The sequence below is a fragment of the Pleuronectes platessa genome, chromosome 9 (assembly GCF_947347685.1).
Source record: "Pleuronectes platessa chromosome 9, fPlePla1.1, whole genome shotgun sequence".
In the NCBI taxonomy this organism is placed as follows: Eukaryota; Metazoa; Chordata; class Actinopteri; order Pleuronectiformes; family Pleuronectidae; genus Pleuronectes; species Pleuronectes platessa.
Genome location: NC_070634.1, coordinates 16,057,406 through 16,077,324, shown reverse-complemented (window position 1 = coordinate 16,077,324; position 19,919 = coordinate 16,057,406). Strand labels below are relative to the sequence as shown.

General features: G+C 42.0%; 2 protein-coding genes across 2 annotated transcripts in view; one reads left to right on the top strand and one right to left on the bottom strand.

Moving 5' to 3' along the window:
* Positions 1 to 15,192, top strand: part of obscna (obscurin, cytoskeletal calmodulin and titin-interacting RhoGEF a) — a 38,389-nt gene extending 23,197 nt beyond the window's left edge. The window contains 35 exon segments of the mRNA XM_053430734.1: positions 114 to 196; positions 466 to 639; positions 744 to 903; positions 1,037 to 1,138; positions 1,330 to 1,494; positions 1,605 to 1,763; positions 1,899 to 2,076; positions 2,660 to 2,773; positions 2,854 to 3,021; positions 3,340 to 3,442; positions 3,534 to 3,663; positions 3,912 to 4,017; positions 5,717 to 5,825; positions 6,129 to 6,259; positions 6,351 to 6,463; positions 6,677 to 6,845; positions 7,052 to 7,139; positions 7,797 to 7,997; positions 8,104 to 8,164; positions 8,249 to 8,326; positions 8,411 to 8,583; positions 8,729 to 8,755; positions 8,883 to 9,035; positions 9,355 to 9,400; positions 9,486 to 9,563; positions 9,680 to 11,393; positions 11,600 to 11,722; positions 11,833 to 11,955; positions 12,126 to 12,293; positions 12,446 to 12,539; positions 13,018 to 13,257; positions 13,771 to 13,991; positions 14,339 to 14,435; positions 14,608 to 14,745; positions 15,012 to 15,192. Coding sequence (XP_053286709.1) covers positions 114 to 196; positions 466 to 639; positions 744 to 903; positions 1,037 to 1,138; positions 1,330 to 1,494; positions 1,605 to 1,763; positions 1,899 to 2,076; positions 2,660 to 2,773; positions 2,854 to 3,021; positions 3,340 to 3,442; positions 3,534 to 3,663; positions 3,912 to 4,017; positions 5,717 to 5,825; positions 6,129 to 6,259; positions 6,351 to 6,463; positions 6,677 to 6,845; positions 7,052 to 7,139; positions 7,797 to 7,997; positions 8,104 to 8,164; positions 8,249 to 8,326; positions 8,411 to 8,583; positions 8,729 to 8,755; positions 8,883 to 9,035; positions 9,355 to 9,400; positions 9,486 to 9,563; positions 9,680 to 11,393; positions 11,600 to 11,722; positions 11,833 to 11,955; positions 12,126 to 12,293; positions 12,446 to 12,539; positions 13,018 to 13,257; positions 13,771 to 13,991; positions 14,339 to 14,435; positions 14,608 to 14,745; positions 15,012 to 15,192 — 6,168 coding nt within the window.
* Positions 15,193 to 16,084: 892 nt separating this feature from the next.
* Positions 16,085 to 19,556, bottom strand: guk1b (guanylate kinase 1b). Its single transcript, XM_053430896.1, has 7 exons — positions 19,445 to 19,556; positions 19,285 to 19,326; positions 17,514 to 17,610; positions 16,874 to 17,012; positions 16,652 to 16,736; positions 16,253 to 16,338; positions 16,085 to 16,114 (listed from the first exon to the last, which is right to left on the bottom strand). Exons 1-7 carry the CDS (start codon positions 19,554 to 19,556, stop codon positions 16,085 to 16,087), a joined length of 591 nt encoding a protein of 196 aa, XP_053286871.1.
* Positions 19,557 to 19,919: the final 363 nt, after the last annotated feature.

Genomic DNA, 19,919 nt, shown 5'->3' with positions numbered 1-19,919 from the left:
GAAACTTTAACCATTTAAGTTCTGACTTTTTTAGACACAGGCATCAACTTTGATATGTAATTAATAATGGAAAGGCTTTCAATAATATTAACCATGACGGTTATTTTGAACAGGAGACTTTCCCACAAGTTAGAGCACCTCAAGAGGATCTTGATGGAATAGGGTCTTCAGGAGAAGAGTACAGGAGAGCTCTGAGGTCCGTGTTTCTGCAATTGCATGCTGACATTTTAAATGAACTGGTGTCACTTGTAGTTTAAGAGAAATCTTTTATTTGCAATCGAAGGAAAATATTATTATATTGATAATAATGATAAAAATGTATTGGTAACATGTATTTAGACAAATTGAAACCTTTTTATGATTATAGAGAATGTGTTTATTCAAATTACAAATTTCATTGGCAAACTGCAAAATCCAATACTGCTGATGAATCTCCAATTTGAATGAAATGTTGCCTTTTTTCAGTCAATTGGTCCAAGGCCTGGTTGATGGAGAGGAGGAGTTTGTGAAGGAGATGAAGACATTCACCTCTCACCAGCTGAATTATCTGGACACTAGTCGCCACATCCCCACTAACATCCTCGCACAGAAAGAGATAATTTTCAGAAATATCAAGGACATTGTGTTGCTGCATGACAGGTAACGCACAAGAAGTAAATCGGACTATATTTTATTTAATGCATTCCTATTTTTCACAGTTCCATTCTCCTTATTCATTGCTCCTCTCATTGCTTTCATTCCAGATCCATCCTGCCTGGCCTAAGAGGCTGTGCCACAGATGATGATGTGGCCATGCATCTGATCCAGCACACTGAAGACTTTGAGAAGTATCTTCACTACATAGTGGGACAAGCACAAGCAGAAGCCTGCGTCGCTGACAAGGCTACCCAGCAGTATTTCAAGGTATTCAAAAAACCTAAACATAGATAATACTGTGGAAACTACAACTGCCAAGTACCAGCATCTTCAGCATCAACAATTATCAATTTTTTTTTTTTTTTAATATATTTTCTAAATCTTACTCTTTCCACTGCAGGAGTTAACAGAGTCTAGTCAGCGTGATGCTCCCTACATGGATGTTCTCACCTTCCTCCAGAGACCAGTGGAGAGGATTCAAACCTACCAGGCTTTACTGAAGGTCAGTTTCACTCTTTTGTGTCTTTACTTTGCATCTCACTGGCAAAACCAGAATATTTGTAGACTGGATATGTATTTCAACTAAATGTATGTAAATATTTATGCTTGCTATGCTGTTGCTCACATTTCAGTGTCTTCTTGCAATGTGTAAGCTGAATGCATGAGATGTAAATGAAAACTGATTATTGGCAGGAGTTGATAAAGAACAAAGCCAAAAGTGGTCAGAGCTGCTGTCTGCTGGAGGATGCCTTCTCCATGGTGTCCTGTCTGCCCTGGAGGTCTGACAACCTGCACCAGGTGTCCCTCATCGAGAACTACCCTGCTCCTCTAACTGCCCTGGGTGAACCTGTGCGACAGGTAACTACAGATGTTTTTATAATACACTAATGGTTTGGCTCATGGTCTGATATAAACACCTGCACTCACATATAACTCTTTTGTATCCATTTGCCTTGTCTTTCATCCAGGGAGTCTTCACAGTGTGGGAGGATACTCCAGAAATGAAGACGGCCTCTAGAGGGCATCAGAGACAAGTCTTTCTCTTCAAGGACTGCATTGTGCTGTGTAAACTGAAAAGAGACACGCGCATTAACAGTGTCACCTACACCTTCAAGAACAAAATGAAGGTAACATATGCTGCTGTGAACTTGTGTGTCAATCCAAAAAAAAGATATTACAAATTCTGTACTACAGTGTCCTCTCTTCTCTTTTTCCATCTTACTCACTCATCTTTCTCATACTCACTTCTGTGATCTACTCAGCTGAATGACGTGGAAATAAAGGAGATTGTGGTCGGGGATGAAAAGTCCTGGGGTTTATGGCACGAGCACAGGGGCTCAGTGCGCCGGTATAAGCTGCAGGGCCGCTCCGCACTGGCTAAACTCCCCTGGCTCAAGGACCTGAAGGAGCTCCAGCAGCGCTCCAGTCTGCCCACCAACAGTGAGTACACACCAGATAAAACACGCAAGGCTCTGTGGCTGAATGAGTAGAAAAAACAAAGCCAGTCAATCTGTACCGGAGTAGTCCCAATGACTGAACTGAAACACAACTGAACAGTGGATATTACCCAGGATCCTCTGCTTCTTGAACCAGAAGAGCTGCTGCTTTAACACATTCAACAATCTCTGTTAGAATTATTGCTATTTTAGAAGTTTCCTTGCTGAATATCTGAGATAAAAGTTAGTTTAACAGATCTATAGTTTTGCACTACTCTTGAATTTACTGGACCTGGTTCTGGCAATTTTATCTGTGATTATCAGTCAGTTACATTACATAGATCAGAAACAGACCTTCAAAGTCAGGAGAAGGAATTAAAGAGACTCCATTCTCCATATTCCGAATCAGTGAACCATCAAACTAATTTTGCCACAGCTATTAAAAGGTTAAAAAAAAGTTGCATAGTGTTGCAAATCTTTGCCTTTTCACAGAGTTGTTGAGGGGCACAGCATCATTTTTCGTAATGCCCAAAACATTTTCATCAAATGCTACATGTGTAATTCCTCTGTTTCTGGTTCATCAACAGGTCCACCAGTGTTCGAGTCCCTGTTGTCTGACTGCTTAACAAAGATAGGACAGACTATTAAACTGACATGCAAGGTCACAGGATCGCCCAAACCAGTGATCAGCTGGTTCAAAGGTCAGTTTTGAACTTGTACATGAACACACTGTTACCCATGTTGTTTTTCATCTTCATCTAAATACCTTCCTACTCCTCAGATGGCCATCCTCTGGAGGACGACCCCCGTCATATTATCACAGCCGACCGCTCTGGCACCTGCAGTCTCATCCTGGACAGCCTCACTGCAGACGACTCCGGACAGTATACGTGCTACGCTACCAGCTCCATGGGCGCTGCTGGTACTCTGGCTAAGGTTGTGGTGCAGGGTGAGTTTGGGAGACCCTTCAGATGTTTTCTTTCCAAAGCATCAGTTTGTGTGTTTGTGGTTAAATTCTTCACATGCAATATGTGTGCTGTCTCTGCGCACAGGACAGATATGAGCACTTAAGTCACAATTACTTCTACTACTACAAACTTAAACACTACCACTATTTATTCTACTGCTATTACTTGTATAACTGCGAATGCTTCTAATATTCTTTAACTATCATTGTTGGTCCGTTTGTAATCATAAGGACACAGTCGACATTTAAACTTACTTTTTATCCTTCTTGATTTTAGTTTTTTAATGTTGTCCTCTGCAGCTCCACCCAGATTTGTGAGTCGGCTGGAGAGTGCGTGTCTGATAGAAGGAGAGGATATCCAGTTCATTTGTTCCACGCTCAGCACTCCGTTACCCAGAATCAGGTATTTGGTAGATAAACAGAAGGCATACTGTGGTTGGGATCGGGTTTTTATTTTGGTCACTGTGTCTTTCAAACGCATCCATCTGTCGTAGGTGGTTGAAGGACGGCAGAGAGTTGGCTGACCGGCAAAAATATTTTATCCTGAATGATGTTCGGAGTGGAATATTGTGTCTGACAATCATCAGGGCAACAGAGGCGGATATTGGACAGTACGAGTGTGAGGTACAAACCAGATATCCTTAACACCTACAACCAATTAAGATCCTCCTCAGCTTTTTATGCATCTTTTATTATAATGCACATATTTTTACAAACCTTTTATTGAACATGCTCCTACCAACATTTTGTTTAATTTCTATTTGTTGTCTTTTTCTTGAGCTGCACATATTTCTATACTTGGCTGGAGTGATCAAGTGACGCAATCTCACCCCAGGGATCAATGAAGTTGTTGTGATTTTTTCGTTGTTCAGCTCTGGAACGAGTTTGGCTGCGTCAAGTGTAAAGCTGGCCTGTGCCCGGCTTATGTGCCACCGACTGACGATGAGAACGACCAACCTCAGGACTTACCTCCTAAAGGTAGGACTAGCAGAGCTGCTGAAGGTAAATACCCTCCACATGTGATGGAAACCATCATGTGGTCGCTCCACACTGCCACACGGGACGAAGCACATGCCATTGTCCAGTTTTACTTCGCCCTTTCTGCATTACATCATGTGACTTCACTTTCCAACAAACTACACCCATTAGCATCAGATCTTCTTTCAACCCCAACCCCTCATCCATTCGAACAAATTGACTTCATTTTGAGATTTAACTTTACGTTTTTTTTACTCTTTCACCATTTCACAAACACTCACATCATAAGTACTTTCAACTACCATATCAGCTGTCACAAGATCCTCTCGGGTTATGGCACAGAGTCTGTAGTAGTTTGTCTCTGATCTGAAATGTGAATTTACAACTATTAACTGCATTATATCACAGAATTTCTAAAATACTAAAAGCACAAATTCATTTCAAATTTTTCCAGTTTTGATTCATGCTAATGCTTAGTGCTGAATGTAGTGTCAGTGTTTAACTTCTCTTCCAGACTGCTGAAATTACACCACATTACACCAAACCCATTCCTAAACATATCCATCTCTAATACAGACACATAGCCAATTCTAACCGGAATTCTAACATTAGTTCTTTGGTCGTTAGACTGTGTCATTATTCACCAAATCTTTTCGACTCATTTTCTTTCATATCTAATGATTTCTAACAAAACAAGCTTGTATTTGCCATAAACCATTGGGATCTTGTGGCAACAATTCAACTTAAACACCATACAGTATTACAGTGCATTTCTCTCACCCAAAAAATTGGATGCATTTTTGATATGGAATGATTCTGTTTGTTTTTTCATCATGTTTCCACCTTCCACACAAGGCATGGACTGAAAAAGACATTGATAATTTTCCTCCATTAGATTCATGTTATCATCCAAAAGTCAGCCCGGCCCCTGAGGTGCCATAACGAACTGTGGCCATTTAAATATAGAGGTAGCAAGTACACCACTGTTACTGTTCTATATTATACAGTGATTTTCAAACTATGTTATTCATATTTACTGTTACTATCACATATATACATACATTAGAATAATTAAATTAATAATGGAGTTTCCCCAGATATTGGAATTATACGAAGATTTTGATGATAAATTTGCCTTAAGTTTGACAAATGATATACTTTATGTGAAATGTAAAGAATTCTCACTCACATATTTTTTATTCTGGCTTTTGGACATTGGTTCACCATGTTTTCCCTCTCATTGTTCATAACCTACATGTGTTTCCATTCTTCCCTCTACTAGTCCAAAAGGAGGAGGTTTCCCACATGGACCGTTCCATGCAAGTCATCATTGTCATGATAACAAATAACCACTCAACATTCCCCTTTTTCCCCCGACGCATGTCCAGCTAACTCTTCACTCCAGATGGTCATGTGCTGGGCAGGTGTTCCCTTAACGCCCATGCAGGGGTGGGCATGTTCCCACGTCCTGTTGGTGTGGTGGTTAAATGGGGTTAATCCCTCAAGTCTCGAGGTAAGAAATGCAATAAAACTGCTCATGGTACGTCAGGTAATGTACTCTTCCACCTTTCCTTTTTCCAATGTTTCAATATATTTACATTACAGTCAAAGCCAAGTGACAATTCTTTAAAGCGTAGTTGAAGAATATTTAAATCTGTGATCCACATATTCTTGCTGAGTGTCATTTTGGTCCTGATAGATGCAGACTCAGAGGGCTGGTCCACGGCCTTTGTGAAGAAGTGGTTACAGACTGATTTTAGCCCCACTTCTATCGCCAAGATGCTTTTCACTCCTGGAAACCCTGAACAGTAAGTTAAGGATAACCTATAAAATCTATATGTATTGACCTTCCTTTTCCTTCCATGGATGTTAATCAGCATGATGTCTGTGATTAGTAAATGTGCGAGTTTAATAATTTGTTTCAGTGAAATGAGTACTGAATAGTTCAAATGTATATGGGGTCGATTTAAATGGTGTTTTGATACATTCAAATGTTATTATGAAAAAACTTTTAAATTGACCCTAAATTGCCGGTAGTGTGACTTTGAGTGTGGATAGTTGTTTGTCTCTGAATATCGGCCCTGTGATTGACATCCTCTCTTTTTCTCCAGAGCAGAGTGCAGCACTGAAGAGACTGTTCCCGCCACCACACCCATGGATGAGTCGGTTCAGCAGCATCTCTACCTGGAGGAAGTGGAGGAGGAGATTTACATCTCTGAACCCATGCAAGAAATTACAGATGGTATTGTTTACATATTAGTACAACTTTATACAATAAGAGTATAACGCCTGCTTAATTCAGTATGTTCACCAAGTTCTGTTTGCCTGTTCAGCTCCTCCCTCCATCCAGGTGCCCACTGAAGACCTGTGTGTAGATCCTGGTCAATCAGCTACGTTTACTACCATCATCACAGGGAGGCCTGCCCCTCAGATCCAGTGGTACAAGGTAGGAGCGCTTTAGATCAGTGGCTTCCATATGCCATTGATTTCATCGTATGGTAAAAATCACATTCCTACAATACAACCCATTATTTTTTGGACAATTTATCGAGCAATATTTAACCACAAAATGTTTAGTGTAATTCTATCTTTCACAATGACGCCCTGAATGAAACGCACCTTGTTGATCTGTGATAAAACTTTGCTTTTGTGATTGGAGGATGAAGACGAGCTTGCAGCCAATGAGAATGTGGAGATGGCACAGCATGGGGCCCGCTGCTCACTGACCGTAGTGTGCCCCGAGGGCGAAGACAGCGGCACATACACCTGCTTCGCCTTCAACAGCTCTGGTCATGACTCGTGCCAGGCTCAGCTCACAGTGGAGGAAGGTGAGACAACAGCACGCACTGTTACACATCTCAACTGGTCAATGTATCTTTATCATTAAGCATGTCGGATAAGTAGACTGGTGTTATTTCCTCTACAGTAGGCCCGTCTACTGAGCAATGTTACGATCTGCGATCCCACTTTAAAGAGAATGTTGTCAGTCTGTGTGGTTGATCAACTTCATTCACAGGCTGTGGTTTGTCTCTAGGTCCACTGGAGTGTCAGGAGAGAGAGGTGGAGCTGGGGAAGAGAAGGAAGTTGTTCTCTGTCTACGATGTTCATGAGGAAATTGGAAGGTGAACCTTTATATCAATTCTTAACTCCATTGATGTTTAAATATTGACATGGACACCCCATTAACCCATTTAAAACAATATTATCTATAAGATGCTGCTAAACTGTATTTTTCTGATCACCTTAACTTATTCTCAAATGATTTCAAGTGGATGTATTCCAGCCGTAGTCTCATTATGTAGACATGTACGTCATAATCACATTCTAACTTCCTATTTGAGTATTCACAGCATTTTCCAACATTAACAAATTATAGTTACAACCGTTTGGAATACGCGTTCCCTGCGTCTTAGTTTTAATAATTAGTGGGACGTAGCAGGAATATGAAAGGAATATTATATTAGCAACTCATGTAGAGATCATACAAAAATAATGTCTTATTCAGAATAGAAAATCAATTGTGTTAATGTTGGTGTCCATATAAACAGTCATTGACATAGAAGCAGCTAAAAAAACTATTCAAGTTTAATCAAAGTTGGCTTGATACCATCAGCACCATTTATTTATTTTCCCAAATACTTCACATTCATTCAACTTAATTTCACGGCATTTTTCCGACCTGGTCATCATCTCAATTTAAGAACCACTGACTTTCTCCAAACTGTCACGTGTATCCTGCTAAGTTTTGACATGACCTCCATCATCTCTCTTTGATTCAGGGGAGCGTTTGGAGTGGTGAAGCGTGTGGTCCACAGAAGAACAGGTGAGGTCTTTGCTGCCAAGTTCCTGCCTCTGCGGAGCAGCACACGGACGAGGGCCTTCCAGGAGCGAGACCTGCTCTCCCGTCTGGCTCATCCCCGAGTGGCCTGTCTGCTGGACTTCTTCTGCACCAGACGCACTCTGGTGCTGATCACAGAAATGTATCCTCCCTGTTAAACGTTACAATATGATCACTGTTTTTTAGTCAAGCTTTCTACTTGTTATGTTTAATATGTGTAGTTAAGAGTTCTTTAACACCGCTTCAAGCTGCTGTTCTCATGGACTTCTGGACCATTTATTACTGAGAGGATCAGTCTCAGAGAAAGAGGTAGAAGTTTATATATATTCCCAATCTATATTTCAATATAATCCCAAAAAATGTATGCCTCTAATATTCTGCATCTTATTCCAGGTTCAGTCGTACATCCAGCAAATCTTTGAAGGTGTTGGCCACATTCACAGCATGAACATCTTGCATCTGGACATTAAAGTGAGCTTCCCTGTCCACACTACATTATTAACTGTTGTATTATTATGCAGTTCCTACCTCATTTTTTATTTCCTCTCCCTTCAGCCTGATAATATCCTCATGGTATATCCACCCAGAGACGAGATTAAGATCTGTGACTTCGGCTTTTGCCAAGAAATGGACACATCCAGACACCAGTACAGCCTGTTTGGAACACCTGAGTTCATTGCACCTGAGATCGTTCACCAAGAGCCAGTCACTGGGGCCACTGATATTTGGTGTGTCATCTGTTTAATTGAGACTGATTGAAATCAGTTTTCATACTGTGTTATTGTATTATATACACATCTCTGATGAATTTCCAGATGCTGTAAACTGCTTCCACTCTAGTAATTTAATGACAATTTCAATTATCTCTTTCAGGGCTGTGGGGGTCATGGCTTATCTCTGGTATGTATCACTGCATTTTGGATAGTATTCTAAAAATCATAAATATGCAGTCTGTCCAAAAGGCGGGGACACGACCCATGAGTTTCTGTTGAGTGTTGACATCAGACTTGATCTTTATTTTTGACAGTCTGGTGTGTCGCTGCCCGTTTGTGGGTGACACAGACCGTGCGACACTGCTGAGAGTGGGGGAGGGGACCCTGAACTGGGAAGCGCCTGATGTCACCAGCAGGAGCCCAGAGGCCCAAAGCTTTCTCCACCTGCTCCTTCAACCAGATCCAGAGTAGGGGACCTTTAATTACCGAGACCATGCCAAACTAAATGTTCTGCCTTTTTAAGGAGGCATGTAGGCAACTTGGAAACCTCTCTGTTTAAAGTGAGATGTTGTAAGGCTCAAACAGGTAACGGGTAAAACAAACTGACTCAAAGTGTCTGAAAGCTGCATAACCCTCTTTCACATTACAGACATTAGATTCAATGCTGATACCATTGATTGCATACAGCTGCAGTGATGTAGTGGTATCCTCAGTTTACCACTGTTAGTTATGGTTTAAGGGACAACTGCACAGATGTCTGAGTACTTCTAATTTCCCTTTACTTAGGAGGCGACCGTCTGCCTTTGAATGCTTGAGCCATGAATGGTTTCAGGTGAGAAGAATCAACACAAAAAGCTTTATTATATTCAAAAACATAATTATATAACTAATCAAACCATTTTGGGATCTCTGTTCAGGATGAAAATGCTGGAGAAGACACTGAGGAAATTAACACAAAGAGTTTGAGAGTATATATCTCAAAAACAAAATGGCAGGTAAGCTGACTCACTGGTTTCTTTAATGAAGTTAAATGTGATTACCTGAGTTGTATATTCAAACCACGTCATGAAATGTATCTAAGAGACACCTCTCCTCTTCCTCTTCCTCTCAGCGGTCTTTGACTTGCATCGGGTCAGTCCTCACGTTGAGGCCCGTGCCCGAGCTGCTGGACGCTCCTCTCAGAGAGACGGCGGTGACTGTGCCTCGCGAGCTGCAGGAACACAGCAGCACCTCGGTCAGCAGTGGCTCCTCCTCCGAATACGATGAAGCTGACTCCTGGGACTTTTTCCAGCACTACAGCCCGACCGAGGAGGAGGAAGAGGAGGAGACAGAGGAGGATTATGATCCTTTAATGGAGAGAGCACAGATCCCAGAGCCTTTCCCCAAACTCCACCTAGGTGCGGAGGAAGAGGAAGAGATGACATTAGGGGAGGAAGAAGATGGGGAGATACTAGGAAGGAGGAGTGTGTTAGAGAGGAGTATGAGCAGGCAGTCGGTGGCCTCATCGGATGCATCTTGCCAACAGACACCTCAGAGGGAGCGTAGGTTCAGCAAGGACAGCAGTCCATCTCTCCACCTATCTGACTGGGATGAGGGCTCGGGAAGTGATGGAGGTCGTATCCCTCGGGGCAGCGTGATCCGAAGTACTTTCTACAGCAGCTCTCAGCAGCTTTCACCCATGTCTGCTAGACACATGTCATTACGGGACAAATTCCAGGCCAGAAAACAGGAGAGAGGCCGCAAACCACTCAGGAGGAGCTTTTCAGGACGCCTCAATGAGCCTCTGATTGAATACGTGGAGGATGAGACAGAAACTAACCGTGGTCAGAGACGGGGATCCATCCAAGCCTCGATACAGAAATCCTGCTCTTTCGACAGCGGAGTTGGTCTCGCCCACGGCAACGTGCCCCCTCACAGGAGGAGCAGGTCCCTGGATGAGTATTCACGTCGCTCCCCCAGCTCCCCCCCGCGCACAAAGCCGGGTGACGAAGAAGGCTCTCAAAGTCTGAAGGAAGATTTTACAGATGATGAAGTGGCAGGGAGGAGGGTGTTGCCCATTCCGAGTCCACGGCGCCCCACAAGAAGAAGAGGCTCCGTCGCTCCTGTACATGGAGCTCACACACTGGGTGCAACACCTGCTCCTTCAAACTTCCTTGCTGGAAACAGGACGGGCAACAGACAGGATAGGGAGCAGACAGAGAGAGGAAACACCCCTAGTGGCTCCATGGGTTCATTGGCTGAATCATATATTTTGGAGCCCGGTGGTTCAGAGTCTTCGAGCAGACTCGGCTCCTATGAGGAGCTGAGTCATGGCCATCTCAGAGGAAGATACAGATCAGGAGACAGTGAAGAGTATGATGATCACCAGGAGCCCCTGCTTTCATCATCCTCCTGCTCATTCCAAGAAGTCAAACCCAGAGGCCCGTTTCCACAGGCACCGCCGCGTAACCGCACCCGCTCCAACCCCAGCTTATCGCCGAGCCCCAGTCCCAGCCTCTCCTCCCTCCAGGCTCCAGAGAGGCCTCCCAGAGTCAGGGACAAGAAGGAAGCTCAAGGCCTCCAGAGGCATGCATCAGCTCCAGCCCTGGAACTCCAGCAGCCCACAGGAAAGTCACCCAGGCTGGGACTGCTGAAGATCTTCCGCAGGCAGTCGTGGACTGGTCACTCTTACTCTCAACTGGACGACCCGGAGTTAGGACCCACGTTAGGAGAGATCATGAAGCCTGATACACCCACCATGTCTCTGAGGAAGAAAATGAGAGCTTCAGCCTCCAGCCTGACCAAGCTGTTCTCCAGATCCTCCAGTAAAGAGGATGTGAGTAAAGGTGAGTCATGTAAAATCATAATAATTTTATTTCATAATAATACAGGAAATGGTTTTTAGCTGCATCCACGTTGAGAAAAAAAACACATGTTTAGAATGGGATAAGAAGATTATTTATTTATTTCTGTTAACTCCATTCTTAGCTTTGTGGTATTTTCTTATCATCCTAATGTCTCTTTTCTTTTCTGTTTGTCTCCTTTATAACAGGGCCAATAGTAAAAGGATCATCTGCCATCCCAGCCGAAAGGGAACAGGGTCTAGAGAGTCCAAAGAAGAGGACATCCAAAATCCTGCCTTCTTTCAAAATACCCAGATTCAAAAAGCCAAAAGGTAGTGAACAGGCTTCAGCATGGGGATCATGTATTTCCTGTCTGATTAACCTGAAATCTCACTATGTCATCTTTGCTTTAAGCCTGTTTGTGTGTGTTTGCTCTGCTCAGATCTGCTGGTCCGTCCCAACAAAGCTGACGTGCTCCAGTTAGATGGAGGCGGAGTCCTGCTGGTTTGGAAACCTGTCAAGTCAAATGACCCCATCACGTACTGTGTGCAGTACTGTACAGATGGTGTGTTTACAGAGATGATGCCGCAGCACTGAAATGATATTGCTAGATATGTTTCAGTGGCCATTGTTCAGTCGTATTATATGTTTTCAATCGTACAATTTAACAATATTAACAGTACAATTTGCAGTAAGCATGGAATTCACATTAAATGTGCTGTGGCGTGTGTGCAGGTGGGGACTGGACGCTCCTGTCAGAGGAGGTGACAGACAGCAGCTATGTGGCGAAGGATTTACCGAGAGGAGCCTCGTACGTGTTCAGGGTCGGCTGCATCACCAGGACGGGGGCTGGACCTTTCAGTGAAGCATCAGCTCCTGTCGTAATGGCGACTCACCCTGAAGGCAAGAGAAATACAGTCAAGCATGACCGTGCATTTGTAAAATATAATGTAATTCATTTTTCACAAGTTTTTTCTGATCAGTCTGTAACCAGCGATGAGATGTTGTATATTCATCTTTATAACATTTTCACCTCTGTTTACTTTGTTGTATAGAGACTCAAATCTCTCTCATTCAAACTGAGACCCTGGGGTCAAAGGTCACTGGATCAGCACAAAAGAACTTCAGCTTCCTTGCTGAGATCAACAGGTGGGATTTTTGAATTTCCATTAAGGGAGGAGCTCTAATGCCTCGTTTTCTTCATTATGACCAATATGTAGGGTGACTAAATACTTAAGATTTAGTCTAGTATTTGTGTCAGTTTGATGGAAGATGATAACATTTTACATTTTCAGATTTCATTTTGAAACTTAAGTTCAGTTTTCTTAAGTTTGACACATACTGATATAATTATCTTTTCCATCAGACTTGCTATCTTGTCTTGTCATTATCTCCCAATCACCAGTTTATAATTTTACAAATTTTCAGGATGTCAAACTTAAATTCCCTTCACATGTTTAGTGTTTTTATTCCTTTATGACTTGTTTTTTCTATGTGTTTTTTTTGTGTGTTTCTTATTTCTGAAGATCTATGTAACTTTAATTTGAAAAGTGCTAAAAAATAGATGGATATTATTATTGTATTATATTTATTGCACCTCTCCATCTTCTGCTGTTTTCTCTCTCAGGGGTCGGTTCAGCGTACTGAACCTTTGCAGGGATGTTGAGACCAGCCAAGTGTTTGCTGCAAAGATCACCCCCTACCAGGCAGAGAAGAGGCAGCTGGTGCTGAGAGAGTACCAGCTGCTGAAGAGGCTTCACCACCCACATCTGGTGCAGCTGCACACCGCCTACATCACCTCCCGCTACCTGGTGTTGGTGGAGGAGCTTTGTCCTGGCAAGGAGCTGCTCTACAGTCTGGCTGGCAGGTAACAGACTGAGATGATTCTATATACAGATAGCATGATATCCTTATGACTGTGTTGAGCCTCAGTCCTCTGGTCTTGTGAAATAATTAGGTCAAATTTTCACTATTTCATCACTCTACTTCATCATAGTGTAAATCCTTGTTTTGTCCTGTTGGAGAAAAAATTCTGGCACATGTGATCCCTACATGATTTCAAAATGAAATGACATTGAAATATGCAAAACTTTAAGATGTCTCTAAAACTCATGTCCCGTGCTGACTGGGCTATTAAAATGTGATTAAAACACCTTCTATGAGGGATTTTGAGATTATCTGCACAATTTCAGTATGATGTCTGGACCAGAAATCGATAGATTCATTCGGAGAGAGTTCCTTCAGGGAAGGATGATGCACCTCCTGTATCATTTCAGAGGAAACAGGCTTAGTTCGATTATCCAAACCCAAACTTAACTGAATAGAGACAACCTAGGACAGCACATCTCATAATCTTAACCACCGTGTCCTGTCCTTTCAGAGACCTGTATGCAGAGTCTCACGTTGCGGAGCTGCTGGTTCAGATTCTCGGTGCCGTCGACTACCTTCACAGCCGTCGAATCATCCACCTGGACCTGAAGTCGGACAACATGCTGGTGGATGACAACCGCTTGAAGATTGTTGACTTTGGCTCGGCTCAGTCCTTCACGCCCGGACAGCCCCTCAACATAGAGCACATCGAAGGCCTGTCGGAGAGCAAAGGTACTGTTGTTCTTCTGGCTTTATTCCAAGAGGCAAAGATATTCAAGCTTGCACTGCTGTTGATTCTTCTAATGTACTAAACCTCTGACTGTCGTGGACTTCAACAGACCGCCGCGGCAAAGGTACACATTCTTAAAGGAAGGATGGATTGATGGATGGATTTAACAAATCAGCTGATCCTAGCTCCTATAACCTAACAAACCCAAGTCCCCTTCATTTTCTTTTCTTTATCCAATTTGATCTCATTTGAATAATTAAAACAGAAAATTCAGCATGTGAGTGAATGTGCCATTCCCAGTAACAGCACAAGTCTTTAAGAACGATATCCGTTGTGTCTGTTTTTTCAGTTTATATTGTCCTTCCTAAAGCTCCGGAAATCCTGGAGGGTCAGGGCGTCGGGCCTGAAACCGATATCTGGGCCGTTGGGGTTCTGTCATTCATCATGTAAGTAGAAACATGCATGTGAAACTGATGAAACTGAGTCTTCCTTCTGTTGACAGTATTTCACATTCTATGATATTGCTAGAATGGTTACAATCTTATTCATTCAAGACTTATGAAATTTTACATTTATTTAGTAAAACATGCTTCATGTGTTTTTCTGTCTCTTCACTAGGTTGAGTGCCGACAGTCCGTTCCAGGAGGAGCAAGACAAAAATATCAAGAAGGGGAAGATCCAGTTTGGATGCTGTTACCCTGGTCTGTCAGAGGGAGCCTTAAACTTCATGAAGAGCAGCCTGAATAACAAATCATGGTACGTTCGGTTGCTTTTGGCTAATATCTAACAGCTATCCACAGATTAATTAAAAAAAATCATTTCAGTCAATGTTTTCTTAAGTTGTCCAAACTTACCTGTTGAAAACCAAAGTATGCTCAAATGTAATTTAACTAGAAACAGAAACCTGAAGACTTCCAAAGCCAAAATGTTGTTCATCGTCCACAAATTCTACACATGTAGAATCGGTATATATAGAATTGTTCAATGTGTATATTAAAAACGGATGAAATGTGATTCTGTAGGGGGAGACCCACTGCAGCCGAGTGCCTCCAGAACCCGTGGCTCCGGGCTCATCGTGTTCCTCACAAAGTGCGACACTCCAAGGTGTGTTTCTCCACCGACAAACTCAAAGCGTACCTCACACAGAAGGAGGAGAAACGAGAGCTGGTCCGCACCAAGCTGCAGGGTCCCTTCTTCCAGTAAGACAACTAGTGGGATTTTCTTTCACCAGCAGATTTTCCTAAACAATATGCAGCCTATTTAATTTCAGTTGTGTGGTAAGATTTTTAAAAATCGTTTTGAATATCATCTGATTTTGAAAATGTGATGCGTCTTAATGAGTTTGTGTCGTCTTATGCGTTAGGTTTGACGTGAGAGTGCGGTGCATTTAGTTTGGCTTTTGTTCATGTGGCAACAGATCAGGGATAAAGTTAAGTCAATGCAACAAATGTGAATCTTGATTTGTGACATGAGAATCAGTTGTTTTGCTCTTCAGTGTCAAACAGCTGCACATGTTCGGTCTGACAGTAAAACATGTTTTCTTTGTTATTCTGCTTCATATGATCCAATATATTTTGGACTATTTAATTTAAATCTTTGCAGTTTAAGCTAACAATGTGTAAAAGATAACTCGATAAGCTGTATGGGTTATATTGGAAGCTTCTAAGTTTCATGTTGATAATATGTTTAGTCAGCAATCTACCTGAACGACGTAGTGAATGACAGTTTCATTAAACAACACAAAAGTGATCAATCGTTGTCCTCACACTTTATTCAGCCTCACACACAAACATACACACTCATATTTTGAATGTAATATGCACAAGGATTTTATTTCATATTTCCCTCAATATAAATCAGCATCATTTAGATTTTACATTTAAATGTGAGTTTCTACTAGAATTCAACAGAACACAACTATTTCCTATTCTCTTAACTGAAAAAACAATAATCAATTCAGAGTCCCTCTTTTCCATCTGAGTATCTCTGACAATATGACCCAGAAGGTAAATGAAAGACAAACTTTTCTTCAGGTGTTTCAGTGAAGATGGGGCCACTCAGGCCAGATTGACAAGTGATGGATCAGGTTTCCTTCTTATTTGGCCTCCTGAACTTTTTGGATTTCCTGGAGAAAGATAGATGAGGAGTAGTTTTAATATTTTGAACAATAAACTTGGTCCTGTCCATGAATATAGAAGAGTCTGTTCTGCCGCTGCCAGACTAGACCAGTGTAAGACTATAACAGACCAGTTCTTGCTCTTACCTCATTGAGGATATCTTTCAGCTCCTTGTAGGCCCTCTCTAAGTCGTCATTGATAATAACAACATCAAACACTCCTGGCTCCTTACCTAGAAGAAAGAAATTAAGTGAATTAGCCTCAATAGATATAGTCCACTAAGGAGGTTATGTTTTCATGTTTGTTCGCAGCATTACAAAAAAACTACTTTACACTTTATCAAGAAACTTAATGGAGAGATGCAAAAAAAACCTGTTCAAATTTTGTGCGGATTCATCTTTAACATTGTGAGATTTTGAAAGACTACTCAACAAATAATACAGAATTCTTTATTTAAACAAACAGTTGTATAGTGCAAATATTTGAAATAAGGTATGTGCCCTTCGAGTTGTCGTAAGTTCAGAATCGAGTTTTGTCAAACGTACTGAGCTCCATGTCGATGCGCGCCGCATCCAGACGTTTCTGTAAACTCTCCTCTGTTTCGGTCTGCCGGTCCCTCAGACGTTCTTCCTGACAGAAACAAGGGAACACGGCTTTATTTTCAGCACGAGAGCTGAATAACAAAACAGCAGTTAACATAATAATAACATGACTGCCACTTTAAAAAAAATAAAATATTCATAATATATAAAAAGTTTGATATTTACTAGGATCTCCATGGAAGGAGGCTGGATGGAGATGTAGATGGGGTTCAGGTCAGTCTGTTTAATCCTGTTCACTCCCTGGATGTCCACATCGAGGATGCAGATCAGGTTCCTGGCCAGCACGTCTTCTACAGCTGCTGTGCTACAGGAACAGGGTTACAGCATGAAATGACACCAAAAGCAAACCCATTGAAACAACCAGGACTAGAGAAATGAGCAGCTGTGGGTTTTACGAACATGTAGCGGAAGTGTAATCATGTAATATTGTGCTCTTCACATGTAGTGACTGACGTAAGAGGATAGCTGCAGTGATCCAGGCTCCTAAGGCTGCAGCCAGCGTGTGTGTGTGTGTGTGTGTTATCTTCAGAATAAGAGGAAGAGATTAAATGTGACACACAAGGTGCTGAGCCCCAGCGTAGCTCTTTTTGACCTGATGGCGGTTAAAGCTCCATCTGTCACCAGACTATTATATATCCTCTTGAACCCTGTGGCCCAGTCAGAGGGCGTTCTCTTATAGACGTTAGCATCTGTTCAATCTTATTTGCCATATATCTGTGACACTGATATTATGTCAACTCTGTAATATACTATCTATTTACATTCTGTCAGAGTTTTGTTTTCTCAAAAAAATTCAAATATTTACCTTGTTCCGTACATGTTGCCGGAAAACTGTGCGTTCTCAATGAAGTCGCCATTGCTGATTCCCTCCTCCATGGCCTCTCTCGTTGTGAAGTGGTAATCTGTAAGATTCAGCATGAATACATCAAAGAATATTTAATCTAGATCTGCAAGTTCGATTTGCACAATTGACAGAAATTGCAGTTTAGTGATTGATGTGTATCACAACTGTGGACATAAGCTGAAATGAAAGAGGATGTGATGATGTGTATGATAAGAATGTGTTTAGGTTAGGGCTTGATGACATGAACGCGATATAAAGTTTCACATCAGTTGATATCGATAATTAACACGATAAATATTAAATGTCTTTAGTTTGAAGACGGTAAAACATCTGAAATGTGAGGAGGATCATTTAGGTTTTATACCACCTCACTATGTTTGAGCAATGCATTAGCAATTTATTGATATACATACATATGTATTTTGAGATATTGCTATTGATGAAAGTAAGACTGAAGTAATATTGATTAAAGTGCATGATTTTCTCCTCAAGGCTAAATTTCAAATTGTGTTACATCTGTAAAAACACTCTCAAAAGGAAAAGCATGCAAAGATGAGAAATGTGATTTTCCACAGATAACGTTAGTTTAGCACTTGAGCAGATCACATGCAGATACATATTGTGTCCATACCAGATCCATTTTCCTAAATCTTGACAACATCAAAACCACTGGAGATCTAAAATAGAAGAACACGTTACTACAGCTATCAACAGCCACTGTGATCGCTCACACTCATTAGCAAAGCAAATCTGAAGGAGTCTGCTCGGACTGAAGTAAAACAGAGAATGATTGTGCAAATGCAGTACAGATTTCAAACAGTACTCAGGAAAACTGCAGTATAAAGAGAGGAAAATCCACTCTGATGATGAAATTGCGGGAAATAATATTTTGAAAGAATCAAACAATTTGACGTGTGTATATATTTATGTGTGTATATATATGAGATAGAAGTTGTGGAGTCATTTTCCTGTGATGCTAATGCTTGGTTAGAAATCACCAGTGCTCTTTCAGCCACAGTGGGAAATGGGACGGTTCACTTCACTGGACGGGGGAATGGGAATCACTACTGAGGCATCACAGGGGGCTATTTTCAAGAGCTTTTTACTCCAAAGTGTAAACTGTCACATCCCGATCTCAGAGATCGTTTTGTCGTTTTAGCTCATTGTTTATCACACGACTTTCTCGTTATGAATCCAATGAGAAGCGTGCCAGGATGATGAAAGTAACCCCCTTCCCTTTGCCCTATTTAAAAATAAAAAAACAGGAGTCACACTGACGTCACCTGTCTCTGTGCTTTCTGATTCGTTTGGACTCAAAACTGACGTTGACACTTCTAAGTCTTCCGAGGAAAAGATGTCTGCTACGGGCAGTAACATAGCCCCCAGAAGCATGGGGAGCTTGTTCAGCCCTATGGAGAGAGCAAAACAGGCACACACAGAGGTTTATCCCCTCAAGTCAGGGGAGCTGGGCAGGGGGGGGGACAGAGCCACGTGTGCAGTTCACTTGGGAGTAAGAAGTGTTGTGGGCGATATTGTGGACGATGGAAGTGAAGGGAGGCTGGCAAATGGGGTATAGAAAGATAATGTATAGATATGTTTTTTCACAGCTTGACTGATTTGAAATCCAAGCCTACAGGACGGCAGATGGTGGATCACAGAGCATAGTGGTCGCTTAAAACCTCAACCACCTACTTGTGCTGAAACTAAAGTGTCTCCGATTAATCTGCTGTACCTTTGCCATCTTCCTCTCCTGGTCGTGGGTTTCTTGTCGTGTCTGTGAAGGAGAGGATCAACATTGAACCGATATTAAAGAGGAGTAATAGGATCCTGCAGAGACGTCAGACGCCATGTCCTACTTCCTCCTCAGACAGGAGGTTGGCACAGGAACGTACGTGACACGCTGAATCCAAACACGCCTTCGTGATCCTTCATCAGCCTCTTCATCAGAGTGCTCTTCCCTGCGCCGGAGGGGCCGCTCAGCACCACGGGCCTTGGACCTGACATTGTTCTGAGACAGATGGACAGACAGGGACATGTAACAACAGGGACATGTAACGACAGACAGACAGACAGGAGCAGTGTTATCTCAGGTCTGTGCCAGAAGCAGATTAAAAGCAGATCTTTTGTACTGGAGGAAATCCAGCCTTAAAGGTGTGGCAGCCATTTCTATAAAGAGTCAGATAGATGGTGGTATTCACACCATAGGAAGTTAAGATCATCAAGTATTTTCCACTCATGAACTGCCTAACTTCCAAAGCTGCTGAAGCTCAACATGTTTCCTGTTAACTGGTCTAAGTTGCTTTCAGACTTAACCTTAGCACCAGACCTTTTTGCTCTTTGCTTTACGTTATGGTTCTGGATTTAATC

Coding starts and splice junctions, on each gene's coding strand:
- guk1b (XM_053430896.1), bottom strand. CDS start 19,556: ATGTCAGGTCCAAGGCCCGTGGTGCTGAGCGGCCCCTCCGGCGCAGGG. Junction 16,737..16,873: donor CTCCTTCCATGGAGATCCTA/GTAAATATCAAA, acceptor TGTTTCTGTCAG/GAAGAACGTCTGAGGGACCG. Junction 16,115..16,252: donor TGAAAGATATCCTCAATGAG/GTAAGAGCAAGA, acceptor ATCTTTCTCCAG/GAAATCCAAAAAGTTCAGGA.